At 42.7% G+C, this 24,351-nt stretch overlaps 1 protein-coding gene across 1 annotated transcript in view; it reads left to right on the forward strand.

Moving 5' to 3' along the window:
* The first annotated feature begins 5,473 nt into the window (after positions 1 to 5,473).
* sgpp1b (sphingosine-1-phosphate phosphatase 1b) overlaps positions 5,474 to 24,351 on the forward strand; it is a 49,719-nt gene continuing 30,841 nt past the window's right edge. The window contains exon 1 of the mRNA XM_063046217.1: positions 5,474 to 6,687. Coding sequence (XP_062902287.1) covers positions 5,995 to 6,687 — 693 coding nt within the window. The 5' untranslated portion in view covers positions 5,474 to 5,994. The remainder of the gene's footprint in view (positions 6,688 to 24,351) is intronic.

A 24,351-nucleotide genomic window follows, 5' to 3' on the forward strand; every position in this document is an offset into this window, starting at 1 on the left:
AGTTGTTTCCTTGTTTTGATGGGCTAAGTGAAGTCTCTGAAACAAAAAGGTAGGCTTGATCTTCTTTTGTAATTTACAGTTATAACTCTGAATGTTGCTTAATTGAAACTAATATAAGATCCATTTACTTTCTTCTTTAAGCTATTGTACATCACAATATTTTAAATATGTCCAGAAATGTATGCAGTTGGTTATCTGAAGTTTGGATTTTAGCTATTTTGTGCAGAAACAAATATCACAATTTAAATTCAGGCTTTTCCCCCCAAAATTTTAAAAGCAATTTTAGTTGAAATGAGCAGCTCTTGTTATCCTGTTACACTTTTCCTCAGAGGTAGATGGCGTAAAGTGTGATTAATCACGTTTTATAAACTTTTTTTGATGTGTGCTTACTGGAGATAAGATGTGTCATCCCTAAAATAGAGTTCATAGAGTCATCTCACCATATATCTAACACCACCACATTTTTTGGTATGGGGGAGTGCATCTTACGTTTTAAAAAAAAGTTTTGCATGCTGAGTTACTGAATGAGTTATTTTCTGTTTAGTCAGGAGGTTGACGTAATGAACTGATAAGCTATTTTTGCAATGCACGTTATTTTCTGGTAAAATATGGAAATTCATCTTTTAGAGATAATTGTCTGGAGCATCATCTGTCTAGAAAACTGTGTATGTGTTATGTAACCATAAATAGAGTGACGAAACAGATAATGACGGAACAGTGACTAAAAATTAATCATGATGATACAGCATAGGAAGAGATCGATTCAGCCAATTGTATCTCTGCTGGCTGTTTGCAAGATTCATACCCATTGCCTGCGCCCCTCTCCCACCTCTTTTCCCAAAATAACCTTACAAAGTCCCTGTTCATTTTTTTTAATTAACATTGCACATTTGGAAGTTACAGTGTGTTATTGCCAGGCTCTGCATTCCAGACCACCACAAATTTACTGAGCGAGGAAAAAACATGTTTTCTCATGTTGCTTAAGTTATCCAAACTTCCCTGTACAGATTCATCCATTCTTAAAACCAAGCAGTTTTAATATTTTATAACACCTAAAATATTTAATACTGAGCTCACAATGATGCAGAATTCCTTGTGACAAATGTCATCAGCTGGACAGCAAAGATGATCTTTCCAAATGTTTTGCCACCTTTTCATGATGAAATTGAAGTTTCACCTTCCTGTACTTTCCACTTGTACAAACTAAATTCATGGTCCTGAAGAAGGATCTCGGCCCAAAACATCAACTGTTTATTCATTTCTATAGATGCTGCCTAACCTGCTGCATTCCTCCAGCATTTTGTGTGTGTTGCTTTAAATAAATAAGACTCTGGCCAGCTGCAAGACGTTTTTTTTATTTGCGTTGCCAGACCTTGCAACAATATCAGATCCAATTGTACCTGTTTGACCATCGTAAAATTCTGATTAATGTATCAGTTTAAAACATCTCAAGGCAACTCGATTTGTAAACTTTCTAAACCACTAAAACTGTCAAATATAACATATGTGACAAGAACTCTCAATTATTACATAGAAAAATAGAAACATAGAAAACCTACAGCACAATACAGGCCCTTCCACCCACAAAGTTGTGCCGAACATGTCCCTACCTTAGAAATTACTAGGCTTACCCATAGCCCTCTATTTTTCTAGGGTCCATGTACTTATCCAAAAGTCTCTTAAAAGACCCTTTCGTATCCGCCTCCACCACCATTGCCAGCAGCCCATTCCACGCACTCACCACTCTCTAAAAAATTTACCCCGACATCTCCTCTATACCTACTCCCAAGCACCTTAAACCTGTGCCCTCTCGTGGCAACCATTTCAGCCCTGGGAAAAAGCCTCTGACTATCCCACATGATCAATGCCTCTCATCATCTTGTACACCTCTGTCAGGTCACCTCTCATCTTCCATTGCTCCAAGGAGAAAAGGCTGAGTTCACTCAACCTATTTTCATAAGGCATGCTCCCCAATCCAGGCAACATCCTTGTAAATCTCCTCTGCACCCTTTCTATGGTTTCCACGTCCTTCCTGTAGTGAGGTGACCAGAACTGAGCACAGTACTCCAAGTGGAGTCTGTCCAGGGTCCTATATAGCTGCAACATTACCTCTCGGCTCCTAAATTCAATTCCATGATTGATGAAGGCCAATACACCGTATGCCTTCTTAACCACAGAGTCAACCTGCGCAGCTGCTTTGAGCATCCTATGGACTCGGATCCCAAGATCCCTCTGTTCCTCCACACTGCCAAGAGTCTTACCATTAATACTATATTCTGCCATCATATTTGACCTACCAAAATGAACCACTTCACGCTTATCTGGGTTGAACTCCATCTGCCACTTCTCAGTCCAGTTTTTCATCCTATCACTGTCCCGCTGTAACCTCTGGTAGCCCTCCACACTATCCACAACACCTCCAACTTCTGTGTCATCAGCAAACTAACCCATCCCTCCACTTTTTATAAAATCACGAAGAGTAAGGGTCCCAGAACAGATCCCCGAGGCACTCCACTGGTGACTGACCTCCATGCAGAATATGACCCGTCTACAACCATTCTTTGCCTTCTGTGGGCAAGCCAGTTCCGGATCCACAAAGCAATGTTCCCTTGGATCCCATGCCTCCTTACTTTCTCAATAAGCCTTGCATGGGGTACTGTATCTTATCAAATGCCTTGCTGAAATCCATATACACTACATCTACTGCTCTTCCTTCATCAGAGTGTTTAGTCACATCCTCAAAAAATTCAATCAGGTTTATGAGGCACGACCTGCCCTTGACAAAGCCATGCTGACTATTCCTAATCATATTATACCTCTCCAAATGTTAATAAATCCTGCCTCTCAGGATCTTCTCCATCAACTTACCAACTACAGAAGTAAGACTCACTGGTCTATAATTTCCTGGGCTATGTCTGCGCCCTTTCTTGAATAAAGGAACAACATTCGCAACCCTCCAATCCTCCGGAAACTCTCCCATCCCCATTGATAATGCAAAGATCATTGCCAGAGGCTCAGCAATCTCCTCCCTCGCCTCCCACAGTAGCCTGAGATACATCTCATCCAGTCCCGGCAACTTATCCAACTTGATGCTTTCCAAAAGCTCCAGCACACCCTCTTTCTTAATATCTACATGCTCAAGCTTTTCCGTCTGCTGTAAGTCATCACTACTATCACCAAGATCCTTTTCCATAGTGAATACTGAAGTGAAGTATTCATTAAGTACCTCTGCTATTTCCTCCAGTTCCATACACACTTTCCCACTGTCACACTTGATAGGTCCTATTCTTTCACGTCTTATCCTCTTTCTCTTCACATACTTGTAGAATGCCTTGGGGTTTTCCTTAATCCTGCCCGCCAAGGCCTTTTCATGGCTCCTTCTGACTCTCCTGATTTCCTTCTTAAGCTCCTTCCTGTTCGCCTTATAATCTTCTAGATCTCCAACATTACCTAGCTCTCTGAACCTTTTGTAAGCTTTTCTTTTCTTCTTGACTAGATTTATTACAGCCTTTGCACACCACGGTTCCTGTACCCTACCATAACTTCCCTGTCTTATTGGAACATACCTATGCAGAACTCCACACAAATATCCCCTGAACATTTGCCACATTTCTTCCGTACTTTTCCCTGAGAACATCTGTTCTCAATTTAAGCTTCCAAGTTCCTACCTGATAGCCTCATAATTCCCCTTACCAGTTAAATGCTTTTCTAACTTGTCTGTTCCTAACTCTCTCCAGTGCTATTGTACAGGAGATAGCATTATGATCACTATCTCCAAAATGCTCTCCCACTGAGAGATCTGACACCTGACCAGGTTCATTTCCCAATACCAAATCAAGTACAGCTTCTCCTCTTGTAGGCTTATCTACATATTGTGTCAAGAAACCTTCCTGAACACACCTAACAAACTCCACCCCATCTAAACCCCTTGCTCTAGGAGATGCCAATCGATATTTGGGAAATTAAAATCTCCCATCACAACAACTCTGTTATTATTACACCTTTCCAGGATTTGTTTCCCAATCTGCTCCCTATCCATCTCATGCACTTTGCTTCTCCTTGTTTCTTGATAAAATGAATGAGAATAATTCAGAACTGATTTGTGAACGAACTTCTATTCTGTGGGACCATCTGTTTGCATACCAAAATACTGCATTATCATGTTTTCCAACAGTCCAGTTCCAACTATTATAGTCCTCATGGCATCTGTGATGATCTCAGCTGGAGTGTAATCCAACATTAGAAACTGCAAACAAGAGAAATTCAGCAGAAAAACTGATTTCAGCCATGATCTTATTGAATGGCAGAGCAGGCTCGATGGGCCAAATGGCCTACTCCTGCTCCTATTTCTTATGCAATGTGCGTGCAATTGTCAGGCTCTTGAACAAAAGAGGATAACTACACTCTTTGTATTTCTGGTGTTCCCACAATCAATTATCTCACTTTAAGGACTCTATCTTGTTATTTCAGGCTCTCCTTATTTATTGTCATTTATTTATATTTGCATTTGCAGTTTGTTGTTCTTTGATCCAATTTACAGTTACTGTTTTATAGATTTGCGGAGCATGCCCGCAGGGGAAAGAATCTCAGGGTTGTATGTGTGTTTGTACCTCGGAAAAAAAATTTTACTTTGAGCTTTTCAAGTGTTCGTCTAGGCAGATCTGCACACAGTTGGTGACATGAGTCTGTTACTTTAATCTGGAAAAAATATGAGCGTTAATTGATTTGAAATGCAATCTTGCAAATTTAAATGAGCTACAATTCAATAGTGTTTTTAATGCACCGTAAAAAGCAATTAAAGACGTGCAGTGTTCTTCCTATATGTAAACTTGTATGTTTCCCTCTGTTTCTGACAACTACTTCTCCAGATTACATATAGTCGTGTTGAACCCCAGATACCTTTGCAGAGAAATGCAATGTTTACTCAAGTCCTTTCCGCTCAATATTCCACCGCATCCGGTGTTTTTTGGAGGTAGTAAGAAGTTACTCTACTGTTGCACACCGTTGAGATTGAGAGTTTCAGTGAAGCCGCATTGCTCGGTAATAGAGGCACCCCCGTCAAACTTCATTTATTGTGACGGTAGTGGTGAACCCTCGTTTTAGTTTTAAACTATCGAACAGTTTCCTAGCCCTCTTCAGAAATTTCAAAAACCAATCGATATTAGTACTAAATCTAATCATTGACTCATTATTCTCTGCTCTTTAGGATAGAGAATTCCAAAGATTCACACCCCTCCTCATTTGACGTTTAAATGGGCGATCCTCACCAGGGGACGACATAGCTGGCTAGTGTCCAGCTTCAAGCAGGAATGCATTTTTGCCTCTTCGGTAGATTTCCCCTTTCCGTGGAACCGAACCCCCACCTCCTCCAAGGTTAAAAAAAAGCAACGGTGTGTCACACATTCAAAACAGACCACGCGGCCGGGGGCGCGCGCGCGTCCCCGTGAGCGAGCGCGGACAGGAAAGGAGGGCGCGGGCACACACACCGAGCCAGCCGGCTGCCCGCTCCTCCCTCCCTCGCCCGGGCCGGTCAGCGCGGATGGAGGAAGGTCGCAGACAGACAGCGGAGGCGTGAACAATCGGGAGGTGGGCGGAGCGGAGCCGCTGCGACACGGGTGACAGTTAGCTGAGGTCGAGTATAAGGCTGCGGGCGCTGCGGTTCCGCTGGCAGGGAAAACCGTCTCACGGACGGACCGTTTTACCATTGCCGAGCGCCGACTGTAGGCAACCCCCTTCCCCTCCCGGGGCGAGCACCGAGTTCGGGACAGATCCGCTGCCCCCTCGGGCACCGTCTGCTGGACAAGCCGTTCCTCCGGGACTGATTTCCCCGCCCCTCAGAGCACCTTCTCCGGGGCGGCACCCCCTCTCTCGTCCCGCCGCCGAGCATCGTCTCCAGGACAGCTCAGGGCTGCGTCCGGGGAGCCACCGTCTCCGGGACACAGCCCACTCCCCTCCCGTCCCGTCCCGGCCGCCACAAATATACGGACACTCGCGATGGGCGTGCGGGCGGGCGCCTGGCGCCAGCTGGTCAACTACTTGCACGACCCGCACTGGGTGGCCAGATTTCAGCAGCTGTGCGGGGTGACCGCCGTGCCCCTCGCCAACGGCAGCTGCCGCCATGAGGCCGGGACCGTGGGCGCTGGCGAGGCCGGGGCCGGGGCCAGGCACCGCGGAGACCCCGGCGGCGCCTCAAACTGGAACGGCGTGGCCTGCGAGCCGGCCGCCAGCGCTGACACCGGGCACTGCGGCGACCCCGCCGCCGCCGCCTCCAATCCGGGAGAAGCCGAGCGGCGGCTTTTTGCTGCCCACAAGAAGAAGCCGAGGCGCAGGAACTCGCTGAACGAGGAGGCTGCGGGCGCCGAGTTCATCATCCGCAACCGGCTGCTGTACTACCTCTTCAGCCTGGGCACCGAGCTAGGCAACGAGCTGTTCTGCATCACCTTCTTCCCCTTCTGGCTCTGGAATATCGACCCGTACGTCGGCCGCCGCTTGATCGTTATCTGGGTGTGGGTCATGTACCTGGGCCAGTGTACCAAGGATATCATCCGCTGGCCGCGACCCTCCTCTCCTCCTGTGATCAAGGTGGAGATCTTCTACGACTCTGAGTACGGGATGCCCTCCACTCACGCTATGTCAGGCACGGCCATCCCTTTCTCGCTTTTCTTCCTAACCTGCGGCAGATGGGAGGTAATGCTATTTATTTAATTGGTAATTCATTCAGTGTTTGTGGTTCTTTGATGTGGGTGAATATTGCTGGAATATTATGGGCAAGGTGGAGACTTTTGCGCCAGTCTCCATTGGTACCAATACTGCCGGCAAAGTTGGAAGCCGTTCCTTTCAGTGTAGCCTTTGCCAAGATTGCTGGTTATATTTCTCCTTATAATTTGGTCATTTAACACCGTAGATTCAATGAAGGCTGGGCAACAGTGTGTTAAAATATGCATGTTTGGCTTGAGGATATTTTTAGATGTAGATCTACAAACTCCTGTACCTTCCTTAGTTCAATTTAAATGAATAACTATTTTGTTTCATGTTTCAAAACTACCGTTTGACACTCGATTGGCCTGGTACTAAACTAAAAAAAATCCAGTTTCAAACGGCTTCCTTTTCCATGTTGACCTTCAGGGCCCAGTTATGCTGGAAACTGCAACCATCTAACCCGTTTGTGTTACCTGTCACTTGACTGCTGAAATTGATCTCTCTTTATTCTACCAGTCAATCTCTCAAAATAAAAAGGCACTAACAATAAGCCTTAAACATTTCAAAAGGGGAGCAAACAAGCCTTAAGTATTGTTTAACTTGAGCAATAATATTTATGATTGGCGTGCAATCTGTAGAAAGTGGTTTCCAGTTATTGGCACTTGAAGTGTTGGATACCACACACAAAATGTTGGAGGAACTCTCCCAAGTTGAGCAACATCTATGGAGGGGTATAAAGCAGTTCATGTTTTGGGCCTAGGCCTTTCATTTAGCTGATGCAAAATCAGATAGTGCTGTGAGTTGTTAAGAGAATGGAGCTTTATGGAAATATGGCCAAATTAAGTAAGCACATGGCAAATTCAATTTGGAAAATGAGATTATCCATTTTGATTAAACACTGATTTAAAATGGTGAACATTTGAATGTTGTTGGTTTTCAGAGGGTCTTTTGTCTTGAAAACGAATCTATGTGATACAAGTATTAGAAGGGAAATAACATTTTGACTTCTGTGGCAAGATGACAGGAGTGATGGAGTGTTTACAGATGAGATCTCTCTAACCAAGGAAGTATATACTTGCAATTGAGGGAGTGTGCTGAAAATTCACCAGATTGATTCCTGGCATCACAGGAAAAAGACAGCAAATGCTGGGAATTTGGAGCAACACAGAAAATGCTGAGGAACTTCGCAGGTCCGGCAGCATCTCTGGCGGGGGATGGGGATGGATAAAAGATATTTTGGGTCAAGATCTCAGTCTTGATGAAGATGATGGTGTCATATCTTGGTGGCTAGAGGTACTGTTTCTCAGCTGAGGAAAGCATGTGTGAGTTGTCAACATTCTTCACTGTGCAGTAATTGTGCAGTTCACCAAATAATGTTTGCCATATTCCCAATTCCAAGTTTCCATGCTTCCATTAAACTCACTGGGCCTTTGGTTTCCCACTTTCCCTTTTAATTTTCTGGATTCACAGGGATATTTATTATTCTACTGTGTAACATCCTAAGGAATGTTGGAATGTTAATAACATTAACAATCAATTGTATGGAAGATCTTGGGCCAGTCTGACCAAAGTCCCGCATCGCACCGGAGTCGTAGTGTAACTGCAGTGTAATTTAACAATTTGGATTAAATAGAAATTAAAGGAAATCTAGAAATTAGTTCAGTGTTTTATGGGAGAAATGGAAAGAAATTGGGTTACCAGAATAATTTAGGACTACCATTGAATTTTTTTTGTCCTCTATGAAATTGGTAAATTGATTTATTATTGTTGCATGGACAGATGTACAATGAAAAACTTTGTTTTGCAAGCCAAGTCATTTCATCACAACACAGTGAGGTGGTACAAGGGACAACAGAATGCAGATAAAGTGTTACAGAGAAGGTGCAGTGTAGACGATGAAGTGTGAGGCCATACTGAGGTAGACTGTGAGGTCAAGCAACCATCTTATTGTATTAAGGGATATTAATAGTTTTCTAACAGCAGGTTAGAAGCTGTTCTGGAGCCTGGTGGTAGGTGGCTTGAGGTGTTTGTATCTTCTGCACAGCGGGAGGTGAGGGAGAAAAGAGAACGTCTGGGTGGCCAAGAGCTCTCATAACATAGGCAGCATTACCAAGGCTGTGAGAAATGCGTATTGAGGTGGTGAGAAAGAGGATATTGGTTTGTGTTTGCTAGTATTGGGTTAACTCTTAGCAGCTACATTTGAATTTTGGAAGAGATATTTGTATTGTGATCTGTAAATTATTCACAAGTTACAATTAGCTCTATATTGCTACTTTTTGTCATATAATAAATTTAAAAAGTGCATTGATTGTTGATTTAAAATATGCAGTTAAAACATCTTTAAGGCCAATAATTAGACCATAAGACGTAAGGACAGAATTAGTTCATTCACCCTTCTAAATTTGTTCACCATTCAATCATGGTTAATTTTTGTTCAATTCCATCTCATTCCTTCTCGTAACCCTTAATCCCCTTGCCAGTCAAGAACATCTGGTTTAAGTACACAATAATTTGGTTTCTATAACCCTCCCTGGCAAAAATTCCGCAGATTGTACCTCTGAATGAGGAAATTCTCGTCTCAGTTCTCAAAGGACATCCCTTTATTTTGAGGCTGAACATAACCCACAGGAACAGAATTGGGCCTTTTAGCCCATCGAGTCTGCTCCACGGTTTGATCATGGCTGATTTATTATCCCCCCCTCAGTGCCATTCTTCTACCTTCTCCCTGCAACCTTTGACATCTTTATTGATCAAGAATCTATCAATCTCCACATTAAATATACCCAATGACTTGGCATCCACAACCGGCTGTTGCAAAGAATTCTATGGATTCACCTCCCTTGCTAAAGAATTTCCTCTTCATCTCTGTTCTAACGGGCCATCCTTCTATTCTGAGGCTGTGCCCTCTTGTCCTGGATTCCCCCACTATTGGAAACTTCCTCTCAACGTCCAGTCTATCTCAGCCTTTCAGTATTCAATAGGTTTCAATGTGATGTTCTCCCTCCCCTCCCCATTTTTCTAAACTCCATCAAGTACAGGCCCAGAGGCATCAAATGCCCTTCATACATTAACCATTTTATTCCTGGGATCATTCTTGAATCTCTTCTGGACCCTCTTCAATCCTTTCCTAGATAAGGGGTCCAAAACTGCTCATTGTGGTCTGACCAGTGCCTTATGAGTCCTCAGCTTTTATATTCTAGTTCACTTGAAATGAATGCCAACATTGTGTTTACTTACCACCAATTCAACCTGCAAGTTAAGTTTTGGGAAATCCTGCACTAGGACTCTCTGAGTTTGCTCCCTGTTCAGAAAATGGTCTAAAACTATGTGCCCTCAGATTCTACCCGCCTGCTTCATGTCCACTCAATCTAGGCCTTTCATTACTTGGTAGATTTTGATGAGATCCTTCTTCATCCTTCTCAACTCAGTTGAGTAAAAGCCCAGAGCCTTCAAATAATCCTCATATGTTATGCCCTCAATCACAGGATCATTCTTGTGAATCTCCTGGACCCTCTTCAGGGCCAGCTCCTCTTTCTTTAGATAAATTGTTCACAACATTTCAAGTGCAGTCTGACCAACACCTTTGTCATTTGTAACACCGAGAATTTTATTTGTGCCTTACTCAGTGTACAACAAAATTAAATTGTGTTCAAGGAATCTGTTGCATTTGGGTCAAGTCTTCAACTCCTTGACTAGACTGATTGGATTTTGGTGGCGATGAGGCACCATTCCTATGTAATCATTTTTGAGGCTAGACAAGTGTTGACAAGCTGATTGAACTCAAATGTGCTCAATCCTGTGTATGTAACCGTCATCATTCTCATACATATAGAGACTCATGGAAACCAGATTAAGAGCAATTGCATGTGTTGGTAAATTCCTAACCTAAGGGCGATAAGTATGCTGATTCATGATTGGAACTATTCTGATTTATGGCAGTAGAGTAGATACAAATTAGACATTAAATTCCAGATTTTCCTGGCATGTGAATTTTGTATTGTACTAAAGCTTTCAATGCAAATCCACATGTTCCACCAGCATTTGACATGGGCCAGAGATTTCCAGGAATTGATGGGAATGTTGCATTTTTGTGGTTTTGTATTCCAAGAAGAATTTAAAGACAACCTTGAATCTAAACCTCTGATTTTCTGGTTATCTTTTTTCCTAACACAATTGAAAATAGAGATTCTGTTTTCACTGTCTGGCAAGTGTACAAGCCTATTTTAAAAGTGTTCCTGATTTATCTTGCTATTTTACTATTATTTTGTAAGGCACAGTCTTGCAACTTATTATAGCAAATACATCATGCATTAACTATCAAAATGTTGGGATTGAGAAATAAAGTACATTGGTCCTTTAAGATGAAAAATATACCACAGGTTACTACAGGAAGCAAGGGAAGAGATTGTTGTGCCTTTGGTGATAATCTTTGCATCCTCACTGGCTGCAGTAGTAGTACCAGAAGATTAGAGGTGGAAAATGTTATCCAATTGTTCAAGAAAGTATAATGTATTTGATATATTTCTTTTTTTCTTGAACTCTGTATTCTCCTATGTAGAAAATTAATAAAAATATTGAAAAGGAAAAAAGAAAGGTGATAAGGATAATCCTGGGAATTGTATCCTGACGAGCCTTACATCAGTGATGGGTAAGGTATTGGAGAGGATTCTTAGAGGTAGGATTTACAAGCATTTGGAGACTCATAGTCTGACTAGGGATAGTCAACAAGACTCTGAGGACAGGTTGTGCCTCAAGCCTGATTGAATTATTTGAGGAAATGACAAAACAAATTGAAGGTAGAGCAGTGGGTAAAGTGTATATGGATTTTATCAGAATTAGAATCAGGTTTATTATCGCCAGCATGTGTCATGAAATTTGTTAACTTGGCAGCAGCAGTTCAATGTAATACAAAATATAGAAGAAAAAATATATAATAAGAAATAAGTAAATCAATTTCAGTATATGTATATTGAATAGATTAAAAATGTCCAAAAACAGAAGTAATATATATTTTAAAAAGTGAGGTAGTGTTCAAGGTTCCATTTAGGAATTGGATGGCAGAGGGGAAGAAGCTGTTCCTGAATCGCTGAGTGTGTGCCTTCAGGCTTCTGTACCTCCTACCTGATGATAACAATGAGAAAAGGGCATGCCCTGGGTGCTGCAGGTCCTTAATAATGGATGCACCTTTCTGAGACACCGCTCCCTGAAGGTGTCCTGGGTACCTTGTAGGCTAGTGCACAAGATAGAGCCGACGTGACTTACAACCCTCTGCAGCTTCTGTCGGTCCTGTGCGGTAGCCCCTCCATACCAGACAGTGATGCAGCCTGTCAGAATGCTCTCCACTGTACACCTGTAGAAGTTTTTGAGTGTATTTGTTGACATACTAAATCTCTTCAAACTCCTACTGAAGTATAAATGCTGACTTGCCTTCTTTATAACTACATCAATATGTTGGGACCAGGTTAGGTCCTCAGAGATCTTGACACCTAGGAACTTAAAACTGCTCACTCTCTCCACTTCTGATCCCTCTATGAGGATTGGTATGTGTTGCTTCATCTTACTCTTCCTGAAGTCCACAATTAGCTCTTTCGTCTTACTGACATTGAGTGCCAGGTTGTTGCTGCGACACCACTCCACTAGTTGGAATGTCTCGCTCCTGTGCACCTGCTCAACTCCATCTGAGATTCTGCCAACAATGGTTGTATTATCAGCAAATTTATAGATGGTATTTGAGCTATGCCTAGCCACACAGTCATGTGTATATAGAGAGTAGAGCGGTGGGCTAAGCACACACCCCTAAGGTGCACCAGTGTTGATAGTCACCGAGGAGGAGATATTATCACCAATCGGCACAGATTGTGGTCTTCTAGTTAGGAAGTTGAGGATCCAATTGCAGAGGGAGGTACAGAGGCCCAGGTTCTGCAACTTCTCAATCAGGATTGTGGGAATAATGGTATTAAATGCTGAGTTATAGTCAATGAACAGCATCCTAGACATAGGTGTTTGTGTTGTCCAGGTGATCTAAAGCCATGTGGGGAGCCATTGAGATTGCATCTGCTGTTGACCTATTGTGGCGATAGGCAAATTGCAATGGGTGCGGTTCCTTGCTGAGGCAGGAGTTCAGTCTAGTCATGACCAACCTCTCAAAACATTTCATCACTGTTGATGTGAGTGCTGCCGGGCGATAGTCATTAAGGCAGCCCACATTATTCTTCTTAGACACTGGTACAATTGTTGCCTTTTTGAGGCAAGTGGGAACTTCCGCCCATAGCAGTGAGAGGTTGAAAATGTCCCTGAATACTCCAGCCAGTTGGTTGGCACAGGTTTTCAGAACCTTACCAGGTACTCCATCGAAGGTTCACTCTCTTTAAAGACAGCCTAACATCGGCCTCTGAGACAGAGATCACAGGGTCATCAGGTGCAGCAGGGATATTCACAGCTAAGGTTACTGAGGTTTTCAACAAGGTTCTCCATGGTAAACTCATTTAGAAAGTCATGAACATTGGATCCAGGGAATCTTGGCTGTATGGGTTTCGAATTGGTTTGTCCACAGAAGGCAGAGAGTAGTAGTAGATGGAGCGTATTCTGTCTGGAGCTCAATGGCTTGTGGTGTTTCACAGAGATCCGTTCTGGGACACCTGCTCTTTGAGATTTTTCATAATAACTTGGATGAGGAAGTGGAAGGGTGAGTTAGTAAGTTTGCAGATGATGCAAAAATTGGTGGTGTTGTGGATAGTGCAGAAGGTTTTTGTAGGTTAGTGGGATGGGCTGAGAAGTGGCAGATGGAGCTCAATCTGGAGAAGTGTGAAGTGATTCACTTCGGAAAGTTGAACTTGTCAACAGAGTGGAAGGTTAATGGCAGGATTCTTAGCAGTGTGGGGGAACAGTGGGATCTTGGTGTTCACATCCATAGATCCTTCAAGGTTGCTCTGCAGGTTGATGGGGAGGTTAAGAAGACATAAGGTGTATTGGCCTTTTATTAGTCAGGGAATTAACCTCAAGAACCACAAGATAGCATTGCAGCTCTATAAAATTCTGGTGAGACCACGCTTGGTGTATTATGTTCAGTTTTGGTCCCTTCATCACAGGAAGGGTGTGGAAGCTTTAGGGAGCGTGCAGGGCAGATTTACCAGGAAGCTGCCTGGATTAAAGAGCATGTTTTTATGAGGAAAGATTGAGTGGGTTAGGGCTTTTCTCTTTGGAACAAAGGAGGATGAGAGGTGATTTGATAGAGAGGTGTATCAGATGATAAGAGGCATAGATACAGTGCACAGTCAGCACCTTTTTTTCCAGGGCGGCAGTGGTTAATACGTGAGGGCATAATTTTAAGGTGATTGGAGAAAAGTGTGGGTGGGTGTCAGAGGTAGCTTTAAACAGTGTTTGGTGTGTGGAACATTACTGAGGGTGGTGGTAGAGACAGATACATTAGAGACATTTCAGAAACTCTTGGGGGGGAGCATATGGGTGATAGAACAATTGGAGGGTTATGTGGGAAGGAATCATTAAAATGATCTTGGCTATAAAGGTCAGCAGAACATTGTGGGCTGAAGGGCCAGTACTGTACTAGAAACATTGAAAACTTACAGCACAATACAGGCCCTTCGGCCCACAAAGTTGTGTTGAACATGTCCCTACCGTAGAAATTACTAGGGTTACCCATGGCCCTCTATTTTTCTCAGCTCCATGTACCTATCCAAAAGTCTTTCACAAAACCCTATCGTATCCGCCTCCACCACCGTTGCCGGCAGCCCATTTCACACACTCATCGTTCTCTGCGTTTTAAAAAAAACTTACCCCTAACATCTCCTCTGTACCTACTCCCAAGCACCTTAAACCTGCGCCCTCTTGTGGCAGCCATTTCAGCCCTGGGAAGAAGCCTCTGACTATCCACACGATCATTGCCTCTCATCATCTTATACACCTCTGACAGGTCACCTCTCATCCTCCATCGCTCCTAGGAAAAAAGGCCGATCCATTCAGCCTGTTTTCATAAGGCATGCTTCCCAGTCCGGTCAACATCCTTGTAAATCTCCTCTGCACCCTTTCTATGGTTTCTACATCCTTCCTGTAGTGAGGTGACCAGAATTGAGCACAGTACTCCAAGTGGGGTCTGACTAGGGTCCTATATAGCTGCAATATTATCTCTCGGCTCCTAAATTCATCTCCACGACTGATGAAGGCCAATGCACCGTATGGCTTCTTAATCACAGAGTCAACCTGTGCAGCTGCTTTGAGTGTCCTATGGACTCGGACCCCAAGATCCCTCTGTTCCTCCACACTGCCAAGAGTCTTACCATTAATACTATATTCTGCCATCATATTTGACCTACCAAAATGAACCACCTCACACTTATCTGGGTTGAACTCCATCTGCCACTTCTCAGCCCAGTTTTGCATCCTATCAATGTCCCGCTGTAACCCCTGACAGCACTCCACACTATCCACAGCACCTCCAACCTTTGTGTCATCAGCAAACTTACTAACTCATCGCTCCACTTCCTCATCCAGGTCATTTATAAAAATCAGGAAGATTAAGGGTCCCAGAACAGATCCCTGAGGCACACCACTGGTGACCGACCACCATGCAGAATATGACCCGTCTGCAACCACTCTCTGCCTTTTGTGGGCAAGCCAGTTCTGGATCCACAAAGCAATGTCCCCTTGGATCCCGTGCCTCCTTACTTTCGCAATAAGCCTTGCATGGGGTACTGTACCTTATCAAATGCCTTGCTGAAATCTGTATACACTACATCTACTGCTCTTCCTTCATCAACGTGTTTAGTCTAATCCACAAAAAATTCAATCAGCCTTGTAAGGCATGACCTGCCCTTGGCAAAGCCATGCTGACTATTCCTAATCATATTATACCTCTCCAAATGTTCATAAATCCTGCCTCTCAGGATCTTCTCCATCAACTTACCAACCACTGAAGTAAGACTCACTGATCTATCATTTCCTGGGCTATCTCTACTCCTTTTCTTGACAACATCCACAACGCTCCAATCCTCAGGAACCTTTCCCATCCCCATTGATAATGCAAAGATCATCGCCAGAGGCTCAGCAATCTCCTCCCTGTCCTCCCACAGTAGTCTGGGGTACATCTCATCCGGTCCGAGTGACTCTTGATGCTTTCCAAAAGCTCCAGCACATCCTCTTTCTTAATATATACATGCTCAAGCTTTTCAGTCTGCTGCAAGTCATCACTACTATCACCAAGATCCTTTTCCATAGTGAATAATGAAGTAAAGTATTCATTAGGTACCTCTGCTATTTCCTCTGGTTTCTAACACACTTTCCCACTGTCACACTTGATAGGTCCTATTCTTTCACGTCTTATCCTCTTGCTCTTCATGTACTTGTTGAATGCCTTGGGGTTTTCCTTACTCCTGCCCGCCAAGGCCTTCTCATGGCCCCTTCTGGCTCTCCTAATTTCCTTCTTTAGCTCATAATTCCCTTTACTCCAGTTAAATGGTTTTCTAACTTGTCTGTTCCTATCTCTCTCCAATGCTATTGTAAAGGAGATAGAATTATTATCACTATCTCCAAAATGCTCTCCCACTAAGAGATCTGACACCTGACCAGGTTCATTTAGATTTTAGATTAGATTATGAGGACACTCAGTCCTCGTTTATTGTCACTTAGAAATGCATACATTAAAAAATGATACAATGTTCCTCCAGTATGATATCACAGAAACACAAGACAGACCAAGAATAAAACCAAATACCAAATCAAGTACAGTCTCTCCTCTTGTAGGCTTATCTACATATTGTGTCAAGAAACCTTCCTGAACACACCTAACAAATTCCACCCCAGCTAAACCCCTTGCTTTAGGAAGATGCCAATCGATATTTGGGAAATTAAAATCTCCCACCACGACAACTCTTATTATTACACCTTTCCAGGATCTGTTTCACTATCTGCTCCTCGATATCCCTGTTACTATTGGGCGGCCTATAAAAAACACCCAGTAGAGTTATTGACTCCTTCCTGTTCCTAACCTCCACCCACAGAGACTCTGTAGACAATCCCTCCATGACGTCCACGTTTTCTGCAGCCGTGATACTATCTCTGATCAACAGTGCCACGCCCCCACCTCTTTTGCCTCCCTCCCTGTCCTTTCTGAAACATCTAAAACCCGGCACTTGAAGTAACCATTCCTGTCCCTGAGCCATCGAAGTCTCTGCAATTGCCACAACGTCATAGCTCCAAGTACTGTTCCATGCTCTAAGCTCATCCGCTTCGTTCACAATACTCTTTGCGTTAAAGTAGACACATCTCAAACCATTGGTCTGAGCGCGTCCCTTCTCTATCACTTGCCTACCCTCTCTCACACACTGTCTCCAAGCTTTCTCTATTTGTGAGCCAACCATCTCTTCCCCAGTCTGTTCAGTTCGCTTCCCACCCCCCAACAATTCTAATTTAAACTCTCCCCATTAGCCTTAGCAAAACTCCCCACCAGGATATTGGTCCCCCTGGGACTCAAGTGCAACCAGTCCTTTTTGTACTGTTCAATGTTCTGTAGAGCTGTCTGAAAGTAGCATGCTTCCTTGGTCATCACCATGCCCAGTTTGAGCTTTGACTGCCATGGCCCACACACTCCTGTTTCGGGTCAAGTGGATCAATGTATTGGTATTCATTTCCATTTCTCTGGCTGCTGTCTCCATCATCATTTGTCTTTCCCTTCCTCTTGCTTTCTTCTCTTCCATCTTTCCCATAATTACCATGCATTCTAACTCCTCTTTCCTAATCACATTTCCAATGAAGTTATATACATCAAAGTTGCTGGTGAATGCAGCAGGCCAGGCAGCATCTGTAGGAAGAGGTGCAGTCGACGTTTCAGGCCGAGACCCTTCGTCAGGACTAACTGAAGGAAGAGTGAGTAAGGGATTTGAAAGTTGGAGGGGGAGGGGGAGATCCAAAATGATAGGAGAAGACAGGAGGGGGAGGGATAGAGCCGAGAGCTGGACAGGTGATAGGCAAAAGGGGATATGAGAGGATCATGGGACAGGAGGTCCGGGAAGAAAGACAAGGGGGGGGGGACCCAGAGGATGGGCAAGAGGTATATTCAGAGGGACAGAGGGAGAAAAAGGAGAGTGAGAGAAAGAATGTGTGCATAAAAATGAGTAACAGATGGGGTACGAGGGGGAGGTGGGGCCTTAGCGGAAGTTAGAGAAGTCGATGTTCATGCCATCAGGTTGGAGGCTACCCAGACGGAATATAAGGTGTTGTTCCTCCAACCTGAGTGTGGCTTCATCTTTACAGTAGAGGAGGCCGTGGATAGACATGTCAGAATAGGAATGGGATGTGGAATTAAAATGTGTGGCCACTGGGAGATCCTGCTTTCTCTGGCGGACAGAGCGTAGATGTTCAGCAAAGCGGTCTCCCAATCTGCGTCGGGTCTCGCCAATATATATAAGGCCACATCGGGAGCACCGGATGCAGTATATCACCGCAGTCGACTCACAGGTGAAGTGATGCCTCACCTGGAAGGACTGTTTGGGGCCCTGAATGGTGGTAAGGGAGGAAGTGTAAGGGCATGTGTAGCACTTGTTCCGCTTACACGGATAAGTGCCAGGAGGGAGATCAGTGGGGAGGGTTGGGGGGGACGAATGGACAAGGGAGTTGTGTAGGGAGCGATCCCTGCGGAATGCAGGGGGGGGGAGGGAAAGATGTGCTTCGTGGTGGGATCCCGTTGGAGGTGGTGGAAGTTACGGAGAATAATATGTTGGACCCGGAGGCTGGTGGGGTGGTAGGTGAGGACCAGGGGAACCCTATTCCTAGTGGGGTGGTGGGAGGATGGAGTGAGAGCAGATGTACGTGAAATGGGGGAGATGCGTTTAAGAGCAGAGTTGATAGTGGAGGAAGGGAAGCCCCTTTCTTTAAAAAAGGATGACACCTCCCTCGTCCTAGAATGAAAAGCCTCATCCTGAGAGCAGATGCGGCGGAGACGGAGGAATTGCGAGAAGGGGATGGCGTTTTTGCAAGAGACAGGGTGAGAAGAGGAATAGTCCAGATAGCTGTGAGAGTCAGTAGGCTTATAGTAGACATCAGTGGATAAGCTGTCTCCAGAGACAGAGACAGAAAGATCTAGAAAGGGGAGGGAGGTGTCAGAACTGGACCAGGTAAACTTGAGGGCAGGGTGAAAGTTGAAGGCAAAGTTAATAAAGTCAACGAGTTCTGCATGCGTGCAGGAAGCAATGAAGTTATGTTGCCTTTTCATGATCTCATACATTATTTCTCTTTTTGTTTGCTCTGTTCATGACAACCTTGTTAGATATTCGTTTCATCCATGATATTCTTTGCATCCTCCTCAAAAACTACAACTCTGCTGCTACAATTCGTTTCCTCATGTTACTAGATACTGTCCAACATTCTGAGCCTTATAACATAACTGGATAAACGTAACATTTCAGTACTCTGAGGCGGGTTGTCATGCCCAGTTTAGTATTGGTCAGTATACTCTTCATTCTCGTAAAGGTGTCTTTTGCCATCCCTATTCTTCTTTTGATGTACAAGTCGTACCTGCCATCTGATGTCACCCAGCTTCCTAAGTAGCAAAATTTCTGTAATTGTTTAATGTCTTCCCATTTATTCTCAGCCTGCATATATGATTCTTCTTCTTTTTGGATATCACCATACATTCTGTCTTTTTGCAATTGTTAGATAGACCCATTTTTGCACTTTCTTCAACAATTACATCAATTAAGTTTTGTAGTTCTTCCTCCGTACTTGCAATTAACACAATGTCATCTGCATATCTAAAGTTATTGATGTTTTCACCGCCAACTTTGATTCCCAAGATGTCTCTTATTTTTTTGTAATATTGTTTCACTGTACTGTACACATTAAATAAATCAGGGGAGAAAACACACCTTTGTCTAATGCCTCTCTTAATTTTCATAAACTGACTCACTTCTCCATCTATTCTTACAGCGGCAGTTTGTTCCCAGTACAGATTTCTGATTAGGCGGAGGTCTTTCGAATCTAGATCTAGAGTTTTCTGTAATATTTCAAATAATTTATTGTGCTTCACTTTATCAAATGCTTTTGCGTAATCAATAAAACAAACAAACAAATCTTTTTGCACTTGAATAGCTCGTTCTGATAGTATCCTTAACATCAATATTGCGTTTCTTCTGCCTTTTGTCTTTCACAAAACCATTGTTCTTTGCCTATTTCAGCTTGTATCTTACTTTTAGCTCTTGTCATCAAAATTCTTAGAAGTATCGGTGATATGACTCATTAAACTTATGGTCCTATGTAATTCCCATTCTATTGCTTCCTTGGTAGGATCATATTTAAACTTGCAATTTTTGAAAGTTGGGGCACTAACCTGCACTTTTTTAAAGCCGATGTAGCCTGGATCAGAACAACCTGGAATCTACTCAGCTCCTGAAGGGTGGTACTTGAATCAATGATTCGGGAACAACTTCTTTCCCTCTGCCATCCAATTCCGGAATGATTTATGAACACCACCTAGTTGTTCCTTTTCTTTGCAATGGTTATATTTGTAAATTAAAGGTATTTACATCTTCACACTGTACTGCCGCTGCAAAAAAACAAATTTCACATCTTGTGGCAGTGATAAAAAATCATACACAGATAGGTCCAGGAATGTGATTGCAAGAGAGAACGAAAGGGGTTAAAATATCTTAAGGTCACATTGCTGAAGCAAGTGACATCTGTGATGGGATTCTGGACAATTAATACAAGAATACCATTCATATCATAGCTTGGTCTGCAAGAGAGTAAACATTGGTGATAAGGAATGTTTCACACTCCAAAGAATGAGTCAGTAGTAAATGAAATGTGTTTTTTGAAAGGAATGGATGAGGTGGATCTGAAATGGGTAGTTAATGGGTACCATAAAAGAAATGGCATGGAAAAAGGTGCTAATATTGGTTTGACTATGCAGTCACTGGAGCTTTGCAGACACCATTGGTGGTATCGCTTTAAGGTTTTGAATTGCCTGTATTTTAAGCCACCTAATACGTGACTATTTTAAATTCAAAGGCACTGTGGCTGTAGCGATGAAGTTTGCCAATCTAAAGGGAAGGGGGAGAAAAAGTGAGATATTTGAGGATTGTGTAAAAACTGACTGGGGAAAAGGGCTGGTTAAGATATCACTAAATTAGAATAGAATTGAATCTAGAAGAAGTCGTATAAATTTTCCTAAGTTATTAAATGGAAACATTTGTCTTTTGCTGACATTAGATGCATGTTGGTTCTGGCAGAAAATCTACTGAGGTAAAGAAAGTTAATTATAATGTATTGGAATTAGAAATAGAAGTGGATCCCATCCCTCCATAGTCATTTTGTTATATCATGAACATGTGTACAATTTTTGCTCGTCTTTGGTTTGTACCCTTGATCACCAAGCCTAATAGAATACTGTTGAATTTTTTGCCTTAAGATATAATTAACCTTATAATCATTGTGTACAGAATAATTATTTTAAAATGTTCAATTAGATTATAATTTCATTCGATAACGAAGAAGAGGTTTAAACCACTTATCGTCATAACCTGACTCTGAAGTTCTTGTATTTTTTCTCTACGAATCTGCGCTCCATTACAGCAAGTCTTGTATGTCCACCCTGAGGTTTCTTGGCTTAAAAAAAACAAACGCAGTACCCAAACACAGAACAGTCTTGACCAATGTTTCTTCAGCAGCAACATAATATTTATTTCAGTGTTTTTGCCATAAAACTTCTTAGCTATAAACCTTTTAGATTATGGTTGTATGTGCCTATGGGTTTTTAGTATAGTTTATATGACTACCCTATCCCTTTCCTCCTCCTCTGGCTTTTGCCATAGGAAATATTCAGATTCATCATCCACAAATTCAGAATGCATTTTACTTTCTCTTGTCTGTCACATTTGTCCCAGCTTACTCAAAGTAATCTTTGCCCCAAGATAACTTCCTTTTCCTGCTTGCTGGATTGATGGTCACTAACATGGTAAATTGGTCTCCTAATATAGTTACATTTGTGAACTTGAATGTACAGCTCTTCGTTCTTTAATTCATGTCATTGATACAGGATGCATAAAATTTGAAAATGAAGCAAGGAAGTGCCTTCCACTTGCTGGATGTCCTTTTGCATCCCTCTGCCAATTAATGTTTACAAGTTCCTGTCTAATGCCATCACAATTAGACTTGCCCATATTTGTGATATGAACTTGTGGACCAATCTAATCCTTTTCTGTGACTATTAAAACCATTAGAATTATGGTCATTGATCCCTAAGTGCTCACCACCCCCCCCCCGCATCCCACTGATACTTCAGTCACTTGCCTTGATTTTCCAATAGGAGGTCCATTGTTGCTCCCTCTCGGGTAGGACCATCTACATGGGTATATAAAAATAAAAGGCATGGATGTGACAGGTCTTTCTCTCCTGGTAAGAATATCAAAAATGAGGATATAGGATTAAGTTGAGGAGCAGGAATTTTAAAAAGGATTTGAGAAGAAAGTTATTGTTACAGTGGTTTATAATCTGGAAGTTGCAGTTGGAGGTTGTAGTGAGGTCAGATGCAATCATTATATTTACACAGCCACTTGTGTAGGGAATGCATGAAAGGATACAAAGCTAATGCAAATAGATGGATGTGTCCAGTTGAAAAGCCTTTTTCTGTGCTGTACTGCTGACTCAGTGGCTCTCATTAGTATTGAAAATGCTAACTGCCCTAATTAAAATTGAGCAGACTGCAAATGCTTCGAATATTTTGCCAGCAAATGTCTCGTACCTGTCAGTGGATGTTAAATGGAGAAAAAGGAATAAAGGGTGCAGAGGAGATTTACAAGGATGTTGCCTGGATTGGGGAGCGTTCCTTATGAGTGAACTGGACCTTTTCTCCTTGGAGTGATGGAGGGTGAGAGGTGACCTGACAGAGGTGTATAAGATGATGAAAGGCATTGATTGTGTGGATAGTCAGAGGTTTTCTCCCAGGACTGAAATGGTTGCCACAAGAGGACACAGGTTTAATGTGCTGGGGAGTAGGTACAGAGGAGATGTCAGGGGTAAGTTTTTTTTAAGCAGAGTGGTGAGTGCATGGAATGGGCTGCTGGCAACGGTGGTGGAGGCGGATATGATAGGGTCTTTTAAGAGACTTCCAGATAGGTACCTGGAGCTTAGAAAAATAGAGGGCTGTAGGTAAGCCTAGTAGTTTCTAAGGTAGGGACATGTTTGGCACAACTTTGTGGGCCGAAGGGCCTGTATTGTGCTGTAGGTTTTCTGTGTTTCTATGAACAACTTGCGCAGCAGTAATCAATTGACCTTGATGTTTGTAAAAGTTAGATATAAAATTAATATTTTGGATAATCATAACTCCAAAGCCCAGGACTCTGGAATTTATTTCTGTTTTAAGTTGTGTTTGGTATGAATTCTGCTTCCTGCAACTGGAAATAACAGCAACCAAAAGATCCCTTACTGCCTTTTTGAAACTTTTCCTATTTGTTATCAAATGTACCTTTCCCCTAAAATTATGTTAATCAGAAAGTCTGCTTGAGATCAGGTTTTAAGGCAATTAAATATAATACTGCACCTTAATTGCAGCCTTCTCATTTTCTTTTCTTTCCTCTCTCCCTGACTTTAAATTTCGATGAAGTAGGGGTTACCCTCCAGCGTCATTATTTTGTAGGTGTGGCACGTGGTGACACTGCAGGGATTCTGCTCAATCACTAAAACAGCATCTGATACTTCTATGTACAAATGTGTAGGAAATCTGATCCCTCACAATGCGCTGGAGGAACTCAGCAGGTTGGGCAGCATCCGTGGAAAAGATCGGTCGACGTTTTGGGCCGGAACCCTTTGTTCTGGCCCGAAATGTCAACTGATCTTTTCCACGGATGCTGCCCGACCTGCTGAGTTCCTCCAGCGCGTTGTGAGTGTTGCTTTGACCCCAGCATCTGCAGATTATTTTGTGTTTACAAATCTGATCCCTACCTACTTCAGAATCACTGAAGCCATTGTTTTCATTTTTCCAATTGGAGTCATTGACAATTGATACAATCAAGAACTGGAGAACTCTGACCAAGTACAATGAGTATCACATTCAGTGTTTCCATCCAAACATAAAAGATGATCTTTAAACATGAAACTTTGTAAAAGTGCAGCCCTTGCACTTTTGCTGATGTCAATGACTAGATTCTTGCTGGTACTTTAAAGGTAGCTGTTTAATTTTTTTTCAGGCCAACCTTGCAGAAACATATTTGTTTGGTCAAATATTTACTACATAGTGCCCACATTGTGCTGTAAATTGGATTGTTGGAATTTTACCAAACAGCATTTTGGAAATGGTACTTGCAGTTGGCAGTATTATGCTTCCATTTAACTTAAGCAAGCATCAGTTCTGTATGTGGGTATCTTGAGAGATGAAGTTTCTGAAGCAGCTTTAGAATGTTGCACAATTTGACTTTTAGACCTAAATGTTACCAAATCATAGTTTCAGGGAATAGTTTACTTGGCCTTTGTCCTGTCAGTTGTATCAATATCAGTATAAACCAAGTGGAACAGTATATCACAGCAGATCACACAATGGATGTAAAGTAATTATTTACAAAAAGGCCAATAATTGACCTTGAACTTGTAACCAACCTGTCAAAGTGCAAATTAACTCTGATCTCTCCTTTTCTTGACAGCAATTAGAGA

This window comes from Mobula hypostoma, chromosome 1 (genome assembly GCF_963921235.1).
Source record: "Mobula hypostoma chromosome 1, sMobHyp1.1, whole genome shotgun sequence".
NCBI classification, from domain to species: domain Eukaryota; kingdom Metazoa; phylum Chordata; class Chondrichthyes; order Myliobatiformes; family Myliobatidae; genus Mobula; species Mobula hypostoma.